Here is a 21,066-nt window from a genome sequence, read left to right as displayed (position 1 = left end):
GTTCGTCATTTTCCCGTATATGTCTCGTAAATTAAATTTCGCATATTGTGTGATTGTTAATTATTTCATTTTGTATATATTTGTTAATAGTGATGTGGATAGTATTATTAATGTTTCTCATATATGTCTCGTAAATTAAATTCCGTATATTGTGTGATTGTTAATTATTTCATTTTTATATAATTGTTATTAGTGATGTGGCTATTGATGTGGCTGGGCTATTTATGATGTGGCTAGGCTATGGCTGGACTATTTATGATGTGGCAGGAGGATTTTTAGTGCTGATGATGTGGCAGTGGCTAGGCTATGGCTGGGCTATTCCTATTGTGGATGGCCTAAGAGATAAGGTAGTGAAACGTACAGCGTGGCCATGAATAATTAAGAGATAATGTGATTAAGAGACGAATAAAAGACGGTGTTGCGGATGCCCGATGACACTTCCGTGGCGAGCTAGATTTAGCTGGATCACTGGCTCATCACTTCTTCGATTTTCTACCAAGTTTAGAAACAAATGGTAGATTCTCTCCGATTCTCACGCAGCAGCTCTTGCAGACCCGATTCCCGCCGCACTCTGCTTCAATGGGTCCCTCAATTTCTTTCATTCCACCGCACTCTGCTGGCTCTCATCTGGGCCCTCGGATTCGTTTTCATAATCGCGTGGCAGAGGGCAGCCGTCGATCGCTTCTGGGGCCCTCCAGCCCGCTCCATTCCCCGGCTCCGCCCGCTTGTCTTCAATCTCGCCGATTTCGGGGCGGTGGGGGATGGAATTACCGTGAATACCAACGCTTTTGAGAGGGCGGTGTCGGAAATCCGGAGGCGCGGCGGCGGCCAGCTCAATGTGGAGGCTGGCCGCTGGCTCACCGCCCCTTTCAACCTCACCAGCCACATGACTTTGTTTCTCGCCCAAAATGCTGTTATTCTTGGAATTGATGTGAGATCCCTTTCCTCCTCCTCCTCCTCCTCCTCCTCATCTCCTTATTTGTTCAATTAGGTCTAGCTGGTGAAGAAATGTGAAATAGGACTAGGATGAATTTCGTTTTCCGTTTGAAAGAAAGATGGAAATTTTTGCTCAAATCTTCATGCTTTGAAATTCTGAGGGAACTAATTAATTCTGTTTGTGATATTCATGTTGTGTTTGCTCTATTGGGATAACTGATTATTTAGGGTGAAATACGTGAACCATTGGGTTAAAGAACCAATAGACTTTGGAGCACTTTAATTTGAGAAGTAATCTTATCTCCACATTTTTTGCATTCTGCCTTGGCTTATAAGTAGTAAAATCCTTGCTCACAATCTTGAGACCATTCTGCTTTTGTCTTCAGTTTAATCTGTGCAATTCGACTCTATGAAGATTTTTAAGTTTCAAATGGAAAAGGGGGACTCCTACCGGGATAACTTATTGCTCCTCAACCCTGGGTCTGTCATTTGTTATGAATACAGGGCCCCTGGTATGATTTTATTTCTAATCTATTGAACTATCTCTACTAAGGTCACACTGTGTTTTCTTATGTTTTTATTGTTTGTTGAAGCCAAAATAATCTGGCTATAATTGTTAGCTGATAGATACTGTGCCTGCTGTACTTAATTTCCTGTGATACCAGGTTATATTCAAAATAAAACTTTGTACCCAGTTTTTCCTGTTTTATCCTTGTTTCGCTCCCAACCCTTCCACTTGAATAGAAAGTATTTAAACTGTGAACTAGGAGAAAAGACGTATAACATGAGATATTTTTGGATGAGACAGGATGAGAATCACTGGTTGCTAATGCCTCCTCTGCCTTCTTATGGGTTTGGAAGAGAAAGAGCTGGGCCAAGATATGGAAGCTTGATTCATGGTCAGAACCTAACGGATGTGGTGATAACAGGTAACATCATATGTGTTAAGTCTTCTCCACATTTTGGTGCTTTTCTGATAATTTTTTCAAAGAATTTTCTTTTTGTTGCAACACTAGTTCAGCGTTGGTAACTCATGGTTTTATTAATCACTTAACAGGACACAATGGTACCATCAATGGACAAGGCCAAACATGGTGGACTAAGTACAGGAAGAATCTTTTGAATTATACAAGGGGTCCACTTCTGCAGCTTATGTGGTCAAGAGACATTCTAATATCTGATGTGACTCTACGTGATTCTCCGTTCTGGACGCTACACCCATACGACTGTCAGAATGTTACTATCAGCAACGTGACCATATTGGCTCCACTATCTGGTGCCCCAAATACTGACGGAATAGATCCTGGTAAGTTTTATTTATTCAAATCTTGATCAAAATTTTGACGTAGATTTGGATGATAGATTGTCATCCTATTGGTTATAGGAAGTGACTTTTGCTGCTGATTTTGTTAATCGGTGTAATTACTAGCAACACCAAGTTTTGGTATAATGTGATGATTTTAGGATGAGATTTTCTGTACAAAGATATTCAGTATATAATTAGTCTAGAGAAACTTTACTTTCTGGAACTAAATATTCTCAATCTTAACATTGGAATTTGTTTGTCATTCAAATATCTAAAGCAGAATACTGGCCTGAGTGATCCTATGAAATGCCTTCTGCAAGTAAGCTGTGGTTAGGAATTAAAAAGGTGCCCATGCAATACATTTATATGTACATCTTAGAAATAATCAGAAGGTTAAGAATATGTATACTGCAGTTTTACTTAACAGTAGCAACCTAGACCCCGCTTGTTTTGTAATGTAAGGAATAGGGATCTTTAGTGTCTAGTATAACCAGTTGGCAGTAGGATGCGTAAAATTACACATAATATGATCAATGGTTCTCTCACTGTAGCAAGGCTACTTACTTTGAACCATCATTAAAAAGGGACAAATCTACAAGATTTGTCTATGGTACTTTAAGTTCTAATGAATAATTGAAATCCTACTAGTTATAGAAGCTATACATACTATTTGGACTTAAAAGAGTCTAGAGTAGGGATATAGTGGTTTACCTTTGGAAGGATTCTCGAAACCAAGTAATATATTTTAGCTGCATTATAGATATTAAAAAATGTCACTTACAGCTTCTTTGTGGATTTTACCTTGCCTTTTCCAACTGTGGAAACTGATCAAATGAAGTTAAATGACTGCATCTGGTGCTCCTGCAGATTCATGCAAGGATGTATTGATAGAACACAGTTACATAAGTGTCGGAGATGATGGAATTGCAATCAAAAGTGGGTGGGATCAGTATGGAATTGCTTATGGGCGGCCTTCCGCCAACATTCTCATACGTAATGTCGTTGTGCGCTCAATGATAAGGTCAGATGACAGCAATGCTGCAATTCTTCTTGCTAAAGAGTAGAGAATTCAGATGACAGGATTCGGTTGTTGGATATATGAAGTACTTTTTCAGCATAATTATATGCTTCATCTGAATGCCCTTTGCTGCTTTGAATTGTGTAATATTAGAGTACTTGTCAGCTGATCAGCTCATATTTTTTTCTGGTAAATTGGACACACATGCCTTCTTTCTCAAATATGATCTTGCATCTCAGTTACAATTTTCCTTTGTTTCTTTTGAGGGATTGCTCTCATATTTAGTTCACATGCAACTGGATCAACTCTCGTTGATCTTTTCACGATTTTGCTTTTGATGTTATCTGTGGTCATGTGTATCTAGATGTTAATAAGCATCTGTCAACTTCAAGTATCTTTTCTTGTTATTTATCTTTGTATTGACGACTGCCATGTGTAACAGTGCAGGTGTATCGATTGGCAGTGAAATGTCTGGTGGAGTTACGAATGTAACCGTGGAGAATCTCCTTGTTTGGAACTCGAAGAGGGGTATTAGAATCAAGACAAGTGCTGGTAGGGGAGGTTTTGTTCGGCATATTACCTACCAGAACCTGACACTAGACAATGTGAGGGTGGGTATTGTGATCAAGACAGATTACAATGAGCATCCGGACGAAGGCTATAATCCAAACGCCCTTCCGCTCATTGAAGATATAAGATTTGATGGGATACGTGGACAGGGAGTTCGCATCCCTGTTCGAATCTATGGCAGCCAAGAGATTCCAGTGAGAAATGTTAGTTTCAAGGACATGTTGGTCGGAATAACATACAAGAAAAAGCGAATATTCCAGTGTTCATATGTCCAAGGACATGTGATCGGGAAGATTTTTCCTGCCCCGTGTGAGAATCTTGATGTGTACGACGAACAAGGGCGGCTGCTCAGGCAATCGACATCTCAGAGCAGCGATGACACGGAATATGATCCATGAATATCGGGAAGGGTGATCGTTTTCTTATTTGTTGGATGTCTCGACCCATCGATCTTTTTCATGTATTTTTTACCTCTCTTCTTTATCAAGTATTTTTGATGGAACAAAATACATAGAAAATCAACAACATTGAGTAGTTTTCAAAATTCAAGAGAATTTTGTGTCGGAAGAAGCAAATTTATTTAGTGTATTTGTGAAGAGCTTATATTTTTCAAATGTAATAATTCCGTTTTGATTTTGCCCAGACAAAAATCTTTAAAAATTTGCTAACAGTTACTTAATCTTTCAAAATAATTAAACTAATGTCAATTTTTTGTTTAATATAATATATTAACAAATTTACAATTTATGAGGGAATTTTATTAATTTTGATACTATATGTAACAGAAAAATTAAAAGAATCCATCAAATAAAGATTTAATGAGAGAAAAGAATTCAAATTTCATAAAAAAAAATTGAACTACGAGCCTAAATTTTAAAATATCTACCTTTATCTCTCACGGACTTCAACTATATAATCCACCCTCTTCGAGAACGAAACCCTCACTCACAAAACATTCATCCAGAGACGTCTTTGTATACGCCTCTGGTTTTTGTTCTTCTCTTCTCACTTTCAAATTTCTGTCGATTTCAATTTTCAGTTCTTCTCCCAAAACCTTCGAAGATGAGAGAGTGCATTTCGATCCACATTGGTCAGGCCGGTATTCAGGTCGGAAACGCCTGCTGGGAGCTCTACTGCCTTGAGCACGGGATTCAGGTTCACCTTCATCCATCAGATCTGACTTGTTTTTCGCTTACGTAGTCAGATCCGATCTGGTTTTGTGCTGTGTATTCTGATTGTTTTTATTTTGTAAGATTTGGCTACATTTTGTGTATTATCATTGTGACTTAGTTCAATTAGAACTGTATTCGTCATTTTTTTTGTGTAATCTCATCAGATCTGTGGACTGTCCTTTCATTTTTGTTATGTGAAGTAGTTATCCAAGAACTTTTGTCTTATTTTCAAATATTTCTTCAGATCTAGGTATTTTCTTATCTTATTTTCGTAAGTTACTGTAAATGGAAGCATCTTATTTTCTTATCTTAATTTTTTATGTCGCAATGTTCATCAGGCATTGTGGTTTTTGTGATGTTGTCATTTCACATCCGGTATTCTCTCAGATCTAACTTGTGATTTACTCGTACTGCAGCCTGATGGGCAAATGCCTGGTGATACCACCGTCGGCGGTGGTGATGATGCTTTTAACACTTTTTTCAGCGAGACTGGCGCTGGGAAACATGTGCCTCGTGCTGTGTTTGTGGATCTGGAACCTACTGTGATTGATGAGGTGCGCACTGGCACATACCGTCAGCTGTTCCACCCTGAGCAACTTATCAGTGGCAAGGAAGATGCTGCCAACAACTTTGCCAGAGGTCATTACACCATTGGCAAAGAAATTGTTGATCTCTGCCTTGATAGGATCCGCAAACTTGCAGATAACTGCACTGGGCTACAGGGGTTCTTGGTTTTCCATGCTGTTGGTGGCGGTACTGGATCTGGGCTTGGATCTCTTCTGCTTGAGAGGCTCTCTGTTGACTATGGTAAAAAGTCGAAGTTGGGGTTCACCATTTATCCTTCCCCTCAGGTTTCGACTGCTGTTGTTGAGCCCTACAACTCCGTGCTCTCCACCCATTCTCTCCTTGAGCACACTGATGTTGCTGTGCTTCTTGACAACGAAGCTATCTATGATATCTGCCGCAAATCACTTGATATTGGTAGGCCCACTTACCATAATCTCAACAGGCTCATTTCTCAGGTATGACAACACTTGACAGTTAATTTATTTTGAGTTTGATACTCCATTGAAATGCATAGTGGTGAACATTTATATGATTACTTGATTTGCAGGTGATTTCCTCCTTGACAGCATCTCTGAGGTTCGATGGAGCATTGAACGTGGATGTGAACGAATTCCAGACCAACTTGGTTCCATACCCAAGGATCCACTTCATGCTTTCGTCGTATGCCCCTGTGATCTCTGCTGAGAAAGCCTACCACGAGCAGCTCTCTGTTGCTGAAATCACCAACACTGCATTCGAGCCATCATCCATGATGGTGAAGTGTGATCCTCGCCATGGGAAGTACATGGCTTGCTGTCTGATGTACAGGGGTGATGTTGTCCCCAAGGATGTGAATGCAGCTGTTGCCACAATCAAGACCAAGAGGACCATCCAGTTTGTCGACTGGTGCCCGACTGGTTTCAAGTGTGGTATCAACTACCAGCCACCAACTGTTGTCCCTGGTGGAGATCTGGCCAAGGTGCAGAGGGCAGTGTGCATGATTTCCAACTCAACTAGCGTTGCTGAGGTCTTCTCAAGGATTGATCACAAGTTTGACCTGATGTATGCCAAGCGTGCTTTTGTGCACTGGTATGTTGGTGAGGGTATGGAAGAAGGCGAGTTCTCTGAGGCTAGGGAGGATCTTGCTGCTCTTGAGAAGGACTACGAGGAAGTTGGGGCAGAGTCTGCTGAAGGAGATGACGATGAGAACGAGGAATACTGAGGAAGTGGCTCTGATATGAACTCTCCTGTTGGTTTTTAAGTGTGTTTTCCAGTATCTTGTGTGGATTGAAATCTCTGTTCTTTCATGTTTGTGTCGAACTATTTCTCCATATTTCTTTTCCTGTTATTCTCGACTATTGTGTTTTCCAGTATCATGTTAATTAGCGATATTCATAATAAATACGCTGGCTTCTATTGTATTAGTGAAATTTGCAATAAACTAAAAATTGATTTAAAAATAATATGATTGCTATAAACCGATGTCAATTAGGAACTGATGATCTTGTAATGTTTTAGTAATAGTTGCAACTTAGAATATCCACGTTAGTTCTACCCCAACAAATAATACTCCAAGACAGATCCGCCACCGCGGTGGCTGCCCTATTGATCGGTGTTTCCCGCGGCAGCGTTATTGCAGTGCTTGCGCCGACCACCTTTCTTGGAAATTTTAATTCCATTTATTTTATTTTTATGTGTTTTCAAAATTCTAAGTATTTCATTTATAAATAATACATTTGCAACACCAAAATACACTCTAAATTAAACACACTCACTCTTCTACTCTTTTTATTTTACCTCTACTTTTTATTTTGGATCTAAGTGCTCAAACAGTATTCGTGACCTATGCCAATGCAATGGAAAGAGATTGCGGAATTTTTTATGTTCTCTTAAAATTTATTATGTGCAAGTCATACTCCATATTTTTATATTTTCTTACAAGTTATTCTTTCAGCAGTGTCGGTAATGCTTGTTCATATTCTTATTAGGGTTGTTGGTATCTCAAATTTGAAATGAATTATTGAAAACATAAAAACATTATCTTGACAGATTGGCGATAGTTAATCCATGAACATTCTGGCCCATATTGCAATACTATAGAGAGAGGTTAGTAAGTAAATTAATCATTGAATTATATCATACTACTATGGCCTACATTTGATGGCCGGTCTATTAGTCTATCTAACGAATTATTCTAGAAAATGACGCATGACCAATTAATAAATTATGGAGTTTTTATATCCTGGGGATATAAAATACTAGTATGTGCATTATAACTTTAATTGATTTAGAACATTCATAATCACATCACCCTCTCACCACGAAGTAGTACTAGTTTTTGTATAAATAAGTTGCAGAATGTAGCCTAGTTTAATTTTTGCCTTTTTTCAACAGTGTTCAAAACCGATGGTCCCGAATTTTTTTTCGCATTTTTTTCATTTACTATTTTCCCTTTTTTCACTTTCCTTTTTTTCGCTTTGATTTTTTAACTATGATTAAATTAAAATTGATTGAGCTTTAAATTTGTGAATTTGAAAAAAAAATACTAGAAGAATTCAAAATAGATGTAACTGAAATATAAGAAAATGACAGAAAATGAAAAAAACCAAAAAATGAATTGCTTATTACGTAAATGAGATTGGAAAAATTTGGTTGCGATTATTGATATTGATTTTCCTCACCATTTTTTTTCTCCCAAACAAAGAGCACATAAGAGGGCTAAAGCCCATAAACAGAACCCAACCCGTTCTCACAGGCCCAAATTCCACACTCGAAAATGGCTTAGTGTTTATTCAAATCCTAGTTGTTTTAAGAGCATCAGCAATGGCGCCCGTCCCGGTGGAATTCCGACCGGCATGCCGGAATTCCGTGGCGGACGTCCGCCATTGTGCATGGTATGCACGGATACGGAATTCCGCCGAGGACACCGCAATTCCGCGGCATTACGCGAAATTCCGTCGTGACGGGCGTGCGGACGTTCGCCATTGAGTTGACTCCCACGGACGTCCGCCATTGAGTTGACTCCCACGGACGTCCGCACGGAATTTCCGTTTATTGCATTAATTTTTTTAAATTTCTATATATACGGCTCGTTGAACTGCATTTCATTCGCACCACTTGTTTTAACAAGTTTCTCTCTCTACATTTCTTTTATATATCTGGAATGGTTGGTAGTGGTAGTGGTGGGCATTATGAACACATGATGCGTCTGATTCATGCACGTGTGCGGGAATCAGCGGAGAGGGAGGAACAAGCGGCCTTGGCGCCGGCGGTACCTCGACCCATCCATCGTCGAACTATAATACCCCGGGACCACCTCGCTGCCCACGCTCGGTTGTATGAGGATTACTTTGCGCCGGAGACACGGTTTGGGGAGAACCTGTTTCGGCGACGGTTTAGGATGCATCGTCCGCTCTTTCTGCATATCGTGGGCGCTTTGGAGCGTCGATACGAGTATTTCAGGGTGCGGGAGGATGCGGCTGGTAAACCCGGCCACACGCCGATTCAGAAGTGCATTGTCGCAATCAGACAGCTGGCATACGGAGGCGCGACCGGCATGTTCGACGAGTACCTCCACATCGGCGAGACGACTGCCCGCGATTGCCTGAAGTATTTTTGTCAGGGCGTTAGGGAGATATTCGGGGATAGGTATCTTCGGAGGCCTACCCCCGAAGATTGTCAGACTCTGCTGGATATGCACGGGAATCAGCACGAGTTTTCGGGGATGTTAGGCAGCATAGATTGTATGCACTGGGAATGGAAGAACTGCCCCGCTGCCTGGAAAGGGATGTACACTACTGGTTTCAAGGCCAAGAATCCCAGATGATCCTTGAAGCGGTAGCTCACTACCGGCAGTGGATTTGACATGCCTATTTTGGAGCAGTGCATGGGCGTTGTCCCTACAGTCGTCGTCCCTTTTCAACGAGCAGTGCATGGGCGTTGGTCCGGCTGTCAACTTCGTCGCCAACGACAACCAACACAAAATGAGCTATTATTTGGCGGATGAGATATACCCTATGTGGCGCGTCTTTGTGAAGACGATCAGATGCCCAGCAGATGAAAAAAAGATATATTTTGCGGGTCGTCAGGAGGCAGCGTGCAAAGATGTGGAGCGGGCATTTGGTGTGCTCCAGGCTCGATGGGAGGCAGTGAAGGGTCCAACACGGCTGTGGTATGTTGACAACATCGCCGACATCATGTACGCATGTATTATCATGTACAACATGATTGTCGAAGATGAAGGTCCAACACTGACTGATTGGACCAATGATGATGCTGGTGCTGCGGGTCCAAGCCACGGCGTGGCCACTAGCAATGTACGCATGGGGATACCCCATGACGATGTCGATCGAGTCCGTGCATTTGCCGACATGCGCCAAAGACAAGCCCATGTTCGGCTCCAGAAACGATATTATTGAAGAAGTATGGCAGTGGAGGGGTCGTCGTTGATGTAGTTTTTAATTATTGAAATGTTTATTTTAATTTGGTGAAATGTAGTTTTCTTTTTTTTATTTAATGAAATCTTTTTTCCCTATTTGTGTCAAAATTTTAATTCCGTAAATTGTTTAATTCCGAAAATTGTTTAATTTGTGAATTTGTGGTTTTTTTAATCGTGGGAAGTCCTTGGGATGTCCGCCACTGTGCAGTGGAAAGTCCTTATGACATGACAGTGCAATGGGAAGTCCGTATATCGTGGCAGGAGGTGTTTTTGGGAATTCTGCGGGGAATTCCGGAATTCCGGCGGGAATTCCGCTCCACTGATGCTGTAAACACATCTCTGCAAAAATAAAATTCCCGACTTCTTCAGCCAGTAGCTTCTTACAATGGTGCACGTTAGTTTCTACCGCAATTGTAAGCTTTTTTTCTCGGTCATTTGATATTTATTGTATTCGAATTCGCATCATGTGTGATTTCCGTCATTTTTATGAGGAAAATTGGGCGCTAATAAGTTCCATTTTCTACAATTTCTTATATACGTTTGGGTTTTGCCCCAATTTGTAGATTTTGAGTTCTGGATCGAGCTCAAATTGTTTCTTATGGTCGACATGGTTAATTATGTGCATTCTACACTAGTTTTTGTAATGCTGTTTAGTAGTTAAGGATTATTCGAGATATTCAAGTTTGATTTTGTGTGAATGTTGAACTTTTAAAATACGGATTCATCTGTTTGTGTGATCTCTATATGTAGTTCTTGTATTTAATTTTGTTGTGATCTTAATTAAATAGTAGAAATCTGTCATAGAAGATTATTTATGGCCAATTTTGATGTAGATGGCAAGACATTCAAGAAGCCTCGTCGGCCTTATGAGAAAGGAGCGATTGGATGCGGAGCTCAAGCTCGTTGGAGAGTATGGGCTCAGGTGCAAGAGGGAGCTTTGGAGGGTGCAATATGCTCTGAGTCACATCCGAAACTGATACGATCCCCACTCCACCAGCGGACACCGCGCCGGTAGAGACACAGACGGAGGAAAGAAGCTTTGGATCAAGAATCGATTGCAACTGCGAAGCCGAAGAGGACGAGGAAGAAGCCCGAAAGGCTAGGCGACTACGTCGCAAAGTAGACGGAGATAGCAGGATCTTTTTCTTTTATTTGTTTTGACTTCTTTTTATTCTTTTTGCTTTTATTATTATTATTTTAATGCTTTATTTGTCGTTGAGTCGAGCGTAATTATAAGCTCCGTTTCGGGTTTTCTTTGTTGATTCTTTCCCGAGATGCTTAGGAGGTCGAATCAACCCTAGGGTCCTTAGATTATAAATAGGGCTTGTTCATTCACATCAAAAGACAATACGAATATTGATTTGCCCACATCTCGTTGACAAACTACAAACCCTAGTGTTCGCGCTGCCCGACGGGAAGGATCCCGCGCACAGCCGAAGCTTGGCTCCGCTGACCCTAAGCTAGGGCGCCGGAGAGTTCTTTCATCGACGGAAGAGATCGTCGATCGCAGTTGAGGGGAAAGGTCCTTAACATCTGGTGCTTTCATCCTGTGTGCTCATGAATCGATTTAACAACAACGGTAAGGCGGTATGGGGATCGTCACGGCCCAACTCATACCCTAATGGTGCGCCGCGCCGTCAACAACCGGTTGATCGTCGCAATTTTGGCAGTTCTCACAGATCACAATTGGATGATGAGGAATTGGAGGGCCGCCACTTGGAGGAAATTCAACAAGACGATTCCGTCAGTGGCAAATTGGATAGGGTATTGGATCGCCTCGACAAGTTCGACGCGTGGAAAGACGAGACCGATCGCCGAGTTGGTTATGGGGATCCGATTATTTCGCGTGAAACAGAGCCGCCATCGGGTTTCGACGACGGAGATGATTTGGGGGATGACGGATTCAGACGTGGGAGATACGGTGACATGGGTTTTAATTCACGGCAATCGGGGGGAGGTTTTCGGGACGGCATGCAGATGGGTCGGGGACGCCGCGGAGGCAGGGGCCGCCCGGGATCGTGCTGGGACCCACCAGGGAATATGCAGACCCGTACTCGTGGAGTAGGGTTTGATCAGTCGCAGGATAGACCGACCACGTGTTGGGATCCTCCTCAACGTTTCCAACCCCACATGTCGGGTTATGACCAACCGGATATCCAGAGTCCAATATTACTTTAATCACTTAATGATGCCGGAGGCTCAACGTTTACACTATGCGGTGATGCTGTTCGATCCCCCGACTTCTGAATGGGTCTTCAACTACAGCGCCAACAACGACTTCGTCACTTGGCTCGAATTTCTGGAGGATGTGAGGCACCGGTTCGACAGGGAGAGCTTTAAGAATTATTATGGCCTCATCGCCAAGCTGACGCAGACAGGGACTGTCGCTGAATATCATGATACGTTCGAGCGATATCTGAATCGCGTTCATGGGGTTTCGGAATCAGACTTGTTCACTTTGTTTGTGGCGGGTCTTAAATCCGATATGCAAGAACGTCTGCGGCTGCACCAGCCTTCATCCTTGGCCGCAGCAATGGCCTTGTCATTGGAATTGGCTACCACGCAGCCTGATTCGGGTGTGCAGGGACAGTCGGCTTCCAATCAACCACGGCGGCCGTGGCAAAACAGGGACACACGCGGACAGGGAGTACCTGCCCCAGGCCAGCAGCAAGGCCAGCATCAGCAGGGTCAAGCCACGAAACAGATCCCCGCCGGACCCCCGCGTGCCGCTCCGGTCCGAGTCTCACAGGCAGAGAAATCAGAGCGCTCGCGACTGGGTTTATGTTGGCATTGCCCCGAGAAGTGGGTGATGGGGCATGTGTGTAAGCAACGTCTCTTATGTTACGCAGACGAGGAGGATGTTTTGGAAGAGCCTGAGCCGGAGAACTGTGCGCATGAGGAGGCAGAGACGCTTGAGATCGCGCATATTCATTCGTTAAAGGAAGGCCGCCGTTCCAGACCGTTGAGAGTGGTTGGCTTGATACAAGGCCGGGAGGTTAGCATTCTCATCGACACGGGCAGCGATCGGGATTTGCTTCATCCCCGGGTTGCGGAGATATTACATCTGCCGTTGTCCCCTATTCGCCCCGTTTAAAGTGTTTGTGGGGAATGTCGCAGCTCTTCACTGCACCCACGTGGCGAAGCAAACAAGGGTGGCAATTCAAGGTTCGGTCTTCATCGTGGATCTGCATATCTTACCAGTCCACGGCCCCGATATCGTGCTGGGAATGGACTGGCTTGAGTCATTGGGGAAGGTGACTGCAGACTTCGCAGGCAAGACATTGGAATTTTCTCTCGATGGGAAAGCGGTAGCGTTGCAGGGAATTTTACCCCCTCCCCGCCAAATCAATCTACAATCCCTAGCCGCGTGGATTCCATCGCAGGATGCATTGGAGTTCTATGAACTATTGATACTGCAGCCAGACCAGGCCCCAGCCGCTACGACCGCACGGGACGACTTCCCAGCAGACCTACCGCCAGAAATATTCTCAGTTTTGGAGAGGTTCAGCCCCGTTTTTGAAACACCTGTGGGCATGCCTCCTTCACGGCCTTTCGATCATCGCGTGCACTTGCTCCCGGATACGCGCTCAGTGAATGTAAGGCCATACAGATACCCTTACTTTCAGAAAAATGAAATTGAGAGACAAGTCCGCGACATGCTCGAGCAGGGTATCATTCAGCGGAGCAGCAGCCCGTTCTCGTCCCCAGTCCTGTTGATTCGAAAGAAGGATGGCACGTTCCGCTTCTGCATTGATTACCGAGCCCTTAATAATGCAACGGTGCCAGATCATTTCCCAATCCCGACTGCGGATGAGCTTTTTGACGAGTTGGGGAAGGCGCGATTTTTTACTAAATTGGATTTGCGCTCGGGTTATCATCAGATTAGGATGCATGAAGATGATGTGTACAAGACGGCTTTCCGCACCCACGATGGCCATTTTGAATTTCTAGTCATGCCGTTCGGCCTGACGAATGCACCGTCCACGTTCCAGGCCGCGATGAACGCGATCTTTCAGCCTATGCTCAGGAGGTTTGTCATCGTTTTTTTCGACGACATTTTGGTGTACAACCCAACCGTCGAGTCGCACGGCCAGCATTTATCTGACGTGTTGGCAGTATTACAACAACACAGTTTCTTTGTGAAGCTGTCCAAGTGCTCGTTCTGTAGCACAACGGTGGAGTATCTGGGCCACTTGATCAGTGAGGGATTGTTGAAGGCTGATCCCAATAAGATCGAAGCTATGACCGCTTGGCCCCAACCGAAAAATGTAAAGCAACTTAGGGGTTTTCTGGGCCTGACGGGCTACTACCGTCGTTTTATCGCAGGATATGAAATGATCGCTGCGCCGCTGACGGAGCTACTTAAGAAGGACGCCTTTGCTTGGTCCGCGGAGGCCGCGTCGAGTTTCCAGGATTTGAAAGCTGCCATGACTACTGCCCCGGTTCTTCGCCTACCGGATTTCGACAAACCATTTTGCCTCGAAACTGATGCTTCGGACTTGGGCATTGGGGCGGTTTTGCTCCAGGACAATCATCCGATTGCTTACTTTAGCAAGAAGCTCGGACCCCGTCGCCGCATCGCCTCCACCTATCACAAGGAGTTGTATGCGATCGTAGAGGCGGTACAGAAGTGGCGCCAATATTTGTTGGGTAGGGAGTTCACGATTAGAAGCGATCAGAAGAGTTTGAAGGAGTTGTTAAACCAGGTGGTACAAACTCCGGATCAGCAGCTGTATGTGAGAAAGCTAATGGGATATAAGTTTTCCATCGAATACAAGAAGGGGAGCTCAAACAAAGCAGCGGATGCTCTGTCCCGACGCGAGGAGTCGGAACCAAACCAGCTGGTCGCCGACGCTGACGAGACCGACGGCCCGGAATCAGCCGAGGGCTGTTGTGCCCTCCTGGTGGCGGCCTCGCGGCCCGTCCCACTTCTAATAGAGCTCTTGCGGCGCGAGACGGCTTCGTCGCCAGAATTGAGGGAGCTGACGGAGGATATCCGCAAGGGGCACGCGGCACCTCATCTCTCGTGGGTAGATGGACTAATATACCATAAGCGCAGAATTTTTGTGGGGTCTCGATCGTCCGCCCGCAGCCCGATTTTGTCGGAATACCACAGCTCACAGGCAGCAGGCCACCCCGGTTTCGAGCGTACACTTAGGCGCGTGGCGGCTGATTTTTATTGGCCCAACATGAAGAAGGAGGTACGAAGGTTCGTCGAGGCTTGTGTGATCTGTCAGACGACCAAGTATTCCACGCAGAAGCCAGCAGGGCTGTTACAACCTCTGCCTATTCCTTCTCAAGTCTGGGAGGACGTTTCAATGGATTTTGTTGTAGGTCTTCCGTCGTCACGGGGTTACACAACTATAATGGTCGTGGTGGATAGGCTATAAAAATACGCACATTTTGCTCCCTTGCCTACACGTTTTGATTCTACAAGGGTGGCGCATTTATTTGTGAATAATGTGGTACGTCACCACGGGTTTCCCAAAACCTTGGTGTCTGATCGGGATCCAGTATTTTTGAATAGAACATGGGAGGATATCATGCGCCTCAGCGGGACAAAACTGAATTTTTCTACCGCGTATCATCCCCAGTCGGATGGCCACACTGAGGTACGTAATCGGGGACTTGAGCAATACTTGAGGGCGTTTACTGCGGATAGGCCCTCCAAATGGGCAAATTTCGTACCGTGGGCGGAGCTTGCTCTCAATTGCTTCCATCACGCGGGCCTAGGGATGTCGCCGTACAAGGCGCTTTACGGGCGGGAGCCGCCTAGTTTGGTATTTGCCCCGCCGTCAGCAACGACGCCCCCGTCTGCGGCTGAACTGATAAAGCAGCGGGGAATTCTGTTGGTGGAGCTCCGTCGCAATCTGGAACGGGCTCAGCAACGGATGCGGGAGTCGGCAAACAAGCACCGTCGCAATGTGGAGTTTGCGGTGGGCGACAAGGTGCTCTTAAAGTTGCAGCCCTACAGGAAACACTCCGTCGCACGTCCGCTGTCGGCTAAGCTAGCTCGTCGGTATTACGGTCCTTTCGAGGTGGTGGAGCGCATTGGGCAGGTAGCTTATCGGTTGCGTTTGCCTCCGGGAAGCAGAATTCATGACGAATTTCACGTGGGATTGCTGCGACCTTTTGGGGATGGGGGCGAGACCGTCGGGGAGATGGAACTGCCCTCGGAGTTCTTTGGTGATAGACCAATTGTATACCCGGTCCGAGTTTTGGAGAGACGGATGTTATGGCAGGGCGCCCAGCCACGCGAGCATGTGCTAGTTCGCTGGTCCGATGGGTCGGACTCACCGACGTGGGAGCCATTGGAGGTGATCCGTCGGCGTTTTCCAAATGTGCTCCTTGAGGACAAGGATGTTGCTATGGATGAGGGAGTTGATACGATCCCCACTCCACCAGCGGACACCGCGCCGGTAGAGACACAGACGGAGGAAAGTCGGGAAGCTTTGGATCAAGAATCGATTGCAACCGCGAAGCCGAAGAGGACGAGGAAGAAGCCCGAAAGGCTAGGCGACCACATCGCAAAGTAGACGGAGATAGCAGGATCTTTTTCTTTTATTTGTTTTGACTTCTTTTTATTCTTTTTGCTTTTATTATTATTTTAATGCTTTCTTTGTCGTTGAGTCGAGCGTAATTATAAGCTCCGTTTCGGGTTTTCTTTGTTGATTCTTTCCCGAGATGCTTAGGAGGTCGAATCAACCCTAGGGTCCTTAGATTATAAATAGGGCTTGTTCATTCACATCAAAAGACAATACGAATATTGATTTGCCCACATCTCGTTGACAAACTACAAACCCTAGTGTTCGCGCTGCCCGACGGGAAGGATCCCGCGCACAGCCGAAGCTTGGCTCTGCTGACCCTAAGCTAGGGCGCCGGAGAGTTCTTTCATCGACGGAAGAGATCGTCGATCGCAGTTGAGGGGAAAGGTCCTTAACAGAAACAATGCTAGGAACCTTCTCACCCTTGATGAGAAGGATCCCTAGCGCATCTTTGAAGGTGAGGCCCTTCTTCGCAGGATGAACAGGTATGGGCTTTTGGATGAAAGCCAAAACAAGCTCGATCACGTGCTGTCCCTCACTGTGGAGAACTTTCTCGAATGCCGCCTTCAGACCCTTGTGTTCAAGGCTGGAATGGCCTAGTCGATTCATTATGCCCGTGTGCTCATCAGACAGAGGCATATTAGGTATGTACTGTATTTTGTAGCTGAATAGGAAAATCTTCTAGTTTGATTGATTTTCATTCAAAAGTGGTAAATGTATATTTTTTTGAAAGATATACAGCTTCTTTTATATATAGAGTCAATCCTTCTCATGCTTGAGCATCTTCTTGGTACTCTTGATTTGTATTAAATGTTTCAACTGGCTTACATGCATATATATGTTATCCGATCTTATATCATGTGACAATGTAGTGTGCTTTAGTTGTCGGGGGTTTGAGTCATTCTGTGCAAATGGGGAACCATTAATGGTCATCTTTTTTTGAAAATATACCATGTCTCCTTGTCTATTCATCATTCACTTGCCGTTAATGAAGATGCATAAATTCAAGTTAACCCATATTTTACCTTGTAATGTTATTATCCATGCCGATCTCTCTCTGGCGTGCTTACTCGAACATTTACATTGATTGCCTAGAAGGTTGTTCTTTAGGGGATCGTTTTGCTGATTTTAGTTCTTTTCCCTAGCCAGTGTATCTTGTGGTATATTGAATACACAGGTCGTAATTGTTCGTATTCTCACTTGTGTAAATTTTCAGGGTGGGAAGGCAAGTTGTTAACGTGGCGTCCTTTCTCGTGAGAGTCGATTCTCAGAAACATATAGACTTCTCGCTGACTAGTCCCTTTGGTGGTGGTCGTGCTGGTAGAGTCAAGCGAAAGAATCAGAAAGCCGCAGCCAAGAAGGCTGGCGGTGGGGATGGAGAAGATGATGAAGAATAAGCGTATTGTTTGTAACTTTTCATTGTTCTTTGTGAATGAATGCCTCTTGTTTTCTTTTTTGATGCTCTGCCTCGCTGTTTGTCACTTCTTTTCTTAGTATGAAATTTTAACAAACAATTTTGTTGTTTAAGTTGCAAGAATGAGAATGAAAATGAACATGATATTTCCAGCTCTTGTATGCTATTAATATCTATATCAGCTACATCATGATAAAAGAGTGGGTAATATACATTTCTTATGTTATGTGCACGGGTCATGTTTGCTAATAAGCTATTTTTAGCATTTAGGCACCCATGAATTGACAACATGAAACCAAAATACAAATGAATTGACAATTTTAATAACAGAATACAGAGTCGGACAAAGTATTGAGTTTATTCAATGTTGAAACAAATTTACTTGTATTTGAGTCACTTCATGTGTTTAATTTTGTCGTTCATTCTCGTATCATAACCATCTTGCGCGATTTCATTTTCTCAAGTATTATTTGCAGCCCAACTCATTCAGATATGCCACAAGGAGTATTATTTGAGTACCTATGATAATTTGATAAAAGAAACATTACAGAAAGGAATAATATTAATGAGTTTAGAAATTACAAGTAGAAAATGTTCCTCGCAGGTCACAATTATCGCCATAAAGATATGGTCTAACAGGAAACCATTTTGGCAGAGGGAGAGGGACTCCTGTAACGCTAGACAAATGAGTATCGCTCACTGAATCCCTTCCTCCTTGTAATACGTTTGGGTGATCCATCAACATAAGGACTTCTCGGCGAGCTTCTATGACGATCATAGACGGGTGACCTAGCCCGGTGGCCTGTACTTACTGGACTCCCCGAGAAGTCATGTCCTTTACTAGCTTCTCCGAACAGGGACCCTCCCTAAGGGCTCGTTTGGTTTCGTTGATAGCCAAACATGGGTTTGAAGATAGTAGACTCCAAAAGCATGTTGGAGGATGGAGTTAACAATCACACCCTCGTGTTTGGTTGAAGAGATTCATATCCCGAGATTGTAACACCTCTGTTTGGTTTGGGTTGCATAAAGTATAGATAGGCAATACGGAATGACGGTGTTGTCCTCAAATATTTGTTAAAATCCCAATTTGCCCTCTTCATCCCTAAATTGGGGCTGCCAATTTAATACGCGGTATACCCTAGCTCCCGCCCACGCAATTGATTCCGAAGGACTTCTCAATCACCTTGTGGAATCGACGACGGCGAACGAAGGTTGAAGCTCCACCACAGGTCTGTTATTCGGTTATCAGAAGTAGTTAGGCTGTTTTGCCAATGTGACTGTTGCTACCAATCTGTGTTACGTAATATTTGATGAAAGCCGATGGCGGCGAAAGCTTATTCATGGTTTCGGTATTGTGTCAACCTACATCCATACATTTATTGTGTTTGTTATTTGCTTTCTTTGTTGCATATAAAACCAGGAAATAAGTATCACAATTGCTTCATCCTATGGCATCTCAACACCGAAGCGCTAATGACAATGACGGGAGTCCATTACCAGATGGTAATGTCTTCATCTAAGCTCTGTTCTTTTGCGTAGGAGTTACGGACGTGATAGTGCCCTGCTTTTTTCGGTGCAGGTAGCTCAGATATGGTGCCCAACAAAGGGGTAATAGCAGCTGCAGGTGCAGGTGCAAGACGTTGTTGGACAGAACGCGAGGAGACTATTCTTATGTCAGCCATGAAAGAGTTGGCTGCAACCGGTTGGAAGTCCGATAATGGGTTTCGTTCAGGTTATCTGACTCGTGCTCTGGAGGCACTTAAACGTGAATTTCCAAAAACTGATATTTGTGTTCACCCTCACATCAAGTCAAAAATCACCACCTGGAAAAAGAATTACTACTCTCTAATGCAAATACTTGACCGTAGTGGAGTTGGTTTCAATGCGGATGGTGACTTCAAGATAGACATCGATGATGAACAATGGACACAAGTTGTGGCGGTATAACTAGTCAAATTTTGTGTTTGGATATAGTAGTATGTGCTTATGCAAGTGTGTTTTACTTTCCCCCCCTATATCTGTTATTATGGTGTTTGATTATCCACGGTTAGCTTCCGTTTGAATGATTCACGCATTAGTACCATGAGTAAGTGAGTTTGGTAATTGTGGCTGCCTGTTAAAGTTGTAACTTTAACTTTATTAGTATTTGAAATCTTATTTTCAGTTGGCTGTACACATGGTTATTGGTGTCTTTTGTTGAATGTGTCTTCAGAAAGACATTAATGCCAAGTACATGAGGAATAAGTCGTGGCCAATGTTCAATGACTGGAAGGAGATTTTCGGCAAGGACCGTGCGGATGGGCTTAATGTAATGGACACCGGGGAGGCTGTTCAAAAGATATATGGTTCTAAGGCTGATGCTGGTTCAAGTTCAGCCAAATCTTCACCGATGACCTTAGATGAACTATTCCCAGATGAAGTTTTTACTGGAAGTGTAGTGCCTGAGATGGTAGATGAGAGCACCTCGGCCCCGGCACCAGCGAGACTACCTGCGAGGGTACCAACCAAATTGTATCCAAAAAAGAGGAAGGCCGAGGACAAGATGGACAGTGTCCTTGCTATGATGAATCGCATCCATGAAGACACCAATGAGCGGCTGAAGGACATATCTAACCGAATTGGTTATGAGTTTGATTTAAGCACAAAGAGAACCGAGGTCTTCAACCAGCTGAAAGGCATGGCCGGGCTCACCATCAAACAACAGTTTTATGCGGCAAAGAAGTTAGTAAAGGAGCCAGAGCTAATGGATCTGTTCAGGGGATTGGATGAATGGGCACGGCCGGCGTTTGTGCTTGATCTCCTGGAGATGGATGGAATGATTTGAAATTGGTGAAGTATGTGGCTTTTGTATGTATTTTGTTAACTATCGGGGTTATAACTTTATGCCTGTGTATGTTTATTACGGTGCATGCATCAGTTTGCAATATGGCAACTAATTTTTTTGGCTTGTTACTTTGGGATGCATAGCCATATTTTGTATTATGGATTATGACTGTTATCACTCCAGCAGTTGAGAAGGTATTTCGTATATAAGGCGCACTTGTTCATGTTAGCTGCTTCGAATCATTTTTTGGCCTTTGTTTTTTCACTTCCAACACAACACGCGTTTATTATACTTATA

General features: G+C 44.0%; 4 protein-coding genes across 5 annotated transcripts; all 4 read left to right on the top strand.

Annotated features, from left to right (window-relative positions):
* Positions 1-455: 455 nt before the first annotated feature.
* LOC121745227 (probable polygalacturonase) lies at positions 456-4,472 on the top strand. Of its 2 annotated transcripts, XM_042139040.1 has the most exons (6): positions 791-931; positions 1,323-1,448; positions 1,745-1,865; positions 1,994-2,242; positions 3,110-3,263; positions 3,703-4,472. In XM_042139040.1, the coding sequence occupies exons 2-6, from the start codon at positions 1,431-1,433 to the stop codon at positions 4,226-4,228; spliced, it is 1,068 nt and encodes a 355-aa protein (XP_041994974.1). In that variant the 5' UTR covers positions 791-931; positions 1,323-1,430; the 3' UTR covers positions 4,229-4,472. The 2 variants fall into 2 exon arrangements, with proteins under 2 accessions (XP_041994975.1, XP_041994974.1); XM_042139041.1 differs by lacking the exon at positions 1,323-1,448 and having other exon boundaries at positions 456-931.
* A 295-nt stretch (positions 4,473-4,767) lies between these two features.
* Positions 4,768-6,972, top strand: LOC121743577 (tubulin alpha chain-like). Its single transcript, XM_042136901.1, has 3 exons — positions 4,768-4,985; positions 5,419-6,024; positions 6,117-6,972. Exons 1-3 carry the CDS (start codon positions 4,893-4,895, stop codon positions 6,768-6,770), a joined length of 1,353 nt encoding a protein of 450 aa, XP_041992835.1. The 5' UTR covers positions 4,768-4,892; the 3' UTR covers positions 6,771-6,972.
* A 4,571-nt stretch (positions 6,973-11,543) lies between these two features.
* LOC121745750 lies at positions 11,544-12,164 on the top strand. Its single transcript, XM_042139709.1, has one exon. The coding sequence runs from the start codon at positions 11,544-11,546 to the stop codon at positions 12,162-12,164; it is 621 nt and encodes a 206-aa protein (XP_041995643.1).
* A 7,036-nt stretch (positions 12,165-19,200) lies between these two features.
* Positions 19,201-20,769, top strand: LOC121745749. Its single transcript, XM_042139708.1, has 3 exons — positions 19,201-19,448; positions 19,525-19,886; positions 20,158-20,769. The coding sequence occupies exons 1-3, from the start codon at positions 19,394-19,396 to the stop codon at positions 20,767-20,769; spliced, it is 1,029 nt and encodes a 342-aa protein (XP_041995642.1). The 5' UTR covers positions 19,201-19,393.
* Positions 20,770-21,066: the final 297 nt, after the last annotated feature.

This window comes from Salvia splendens, chromosome 8 (genome assembly GCF_004379255.2).
Source record: "Salvia splendens isolate huo1 chromosome 8, SspV2, whole genome shotgun sequence".
Taxonomy (NCBI): Eukaryota; Viridiplantae; Streptophyta; class Magnoliopsida; order Lamiales; family Lamiaceae; genus Salvia; species Salvia splendens.
The sequence above is the reverse complement of the archived record's forward strand: the minus strand, read 5'-3'. Positions and strand labels throughout refer to the sequence as shown.

Bases quoted from the DNA above. Each gene is read 5' to 3' on its own strand.
- LOC121745227 (XM_042139041.1), top strand. From the start codon at position 512: ATGGTAGATTCTCTCCGATTCTCACGCAGCAGCTCTTGCAGACCCGAT. The intron at 1,866-1,993 runs GTAACATCATAT...ATCACTTAACAG, and splicing joins AACGGATGTGGTGATAACAG to GACACAATGGTACCATCAAT. The intron at 2,243-3,109 runs GTAAGTTTTATT...GTGCTCCTGCAG, and splicing joins TACTGACGGAATAGATCCTG to ATTCATGCAAGGATGTATTG.
- LOC121743577 (XM_042136901.1), top strand. From the start codon at position 4,893: ATGAGAGAGTGCATTTCGATCCACATTGGTCAGGCCGGTATTCAGGTC. The intron at 4,986-5,418 runs GTTCACCTTCAT...CTCGTACTGCAG, and splicing joins GCCTTGAGCACGGGATTCAG to CCTGATGGGCAAATGCCTGG. The intron at 6,025-6,116 runs GTATGACAACAC...CTTGATTTGCAG, and splicing joins TCAACAGGCTCATTTCTCAG to GTGATTTCCTCCTTGACAGC.
- LOC121745750 (XM_042139709.1), top strand. From the start codon at position 11,544: ATGAATCGATTTAACAACAACGGTAAGGCGGTATGGGGATCGTCACGG.
- LOC121745749 (XM_042139708.1), top strand. From the start codon at position 19,394: ATGGCATCTCAACACCGAAGCGCTAATGACAATGACGGGAGTCCATTA. The intron at 19,449-19,524 runs GTAATGTCTTCA...TTTTCGGTGCAG, and splicing joins CGGGAGTCCATTACCAGATG to GTAGCTCAGATATGGTGCCC. The intron at 19,887-20,157 runs GTATAACTAGTC...ATGTGTCTTCAG, and splicing joins AATGGACACAAGTTGTGGCG to AAAGACATTAATGCCAAGTA.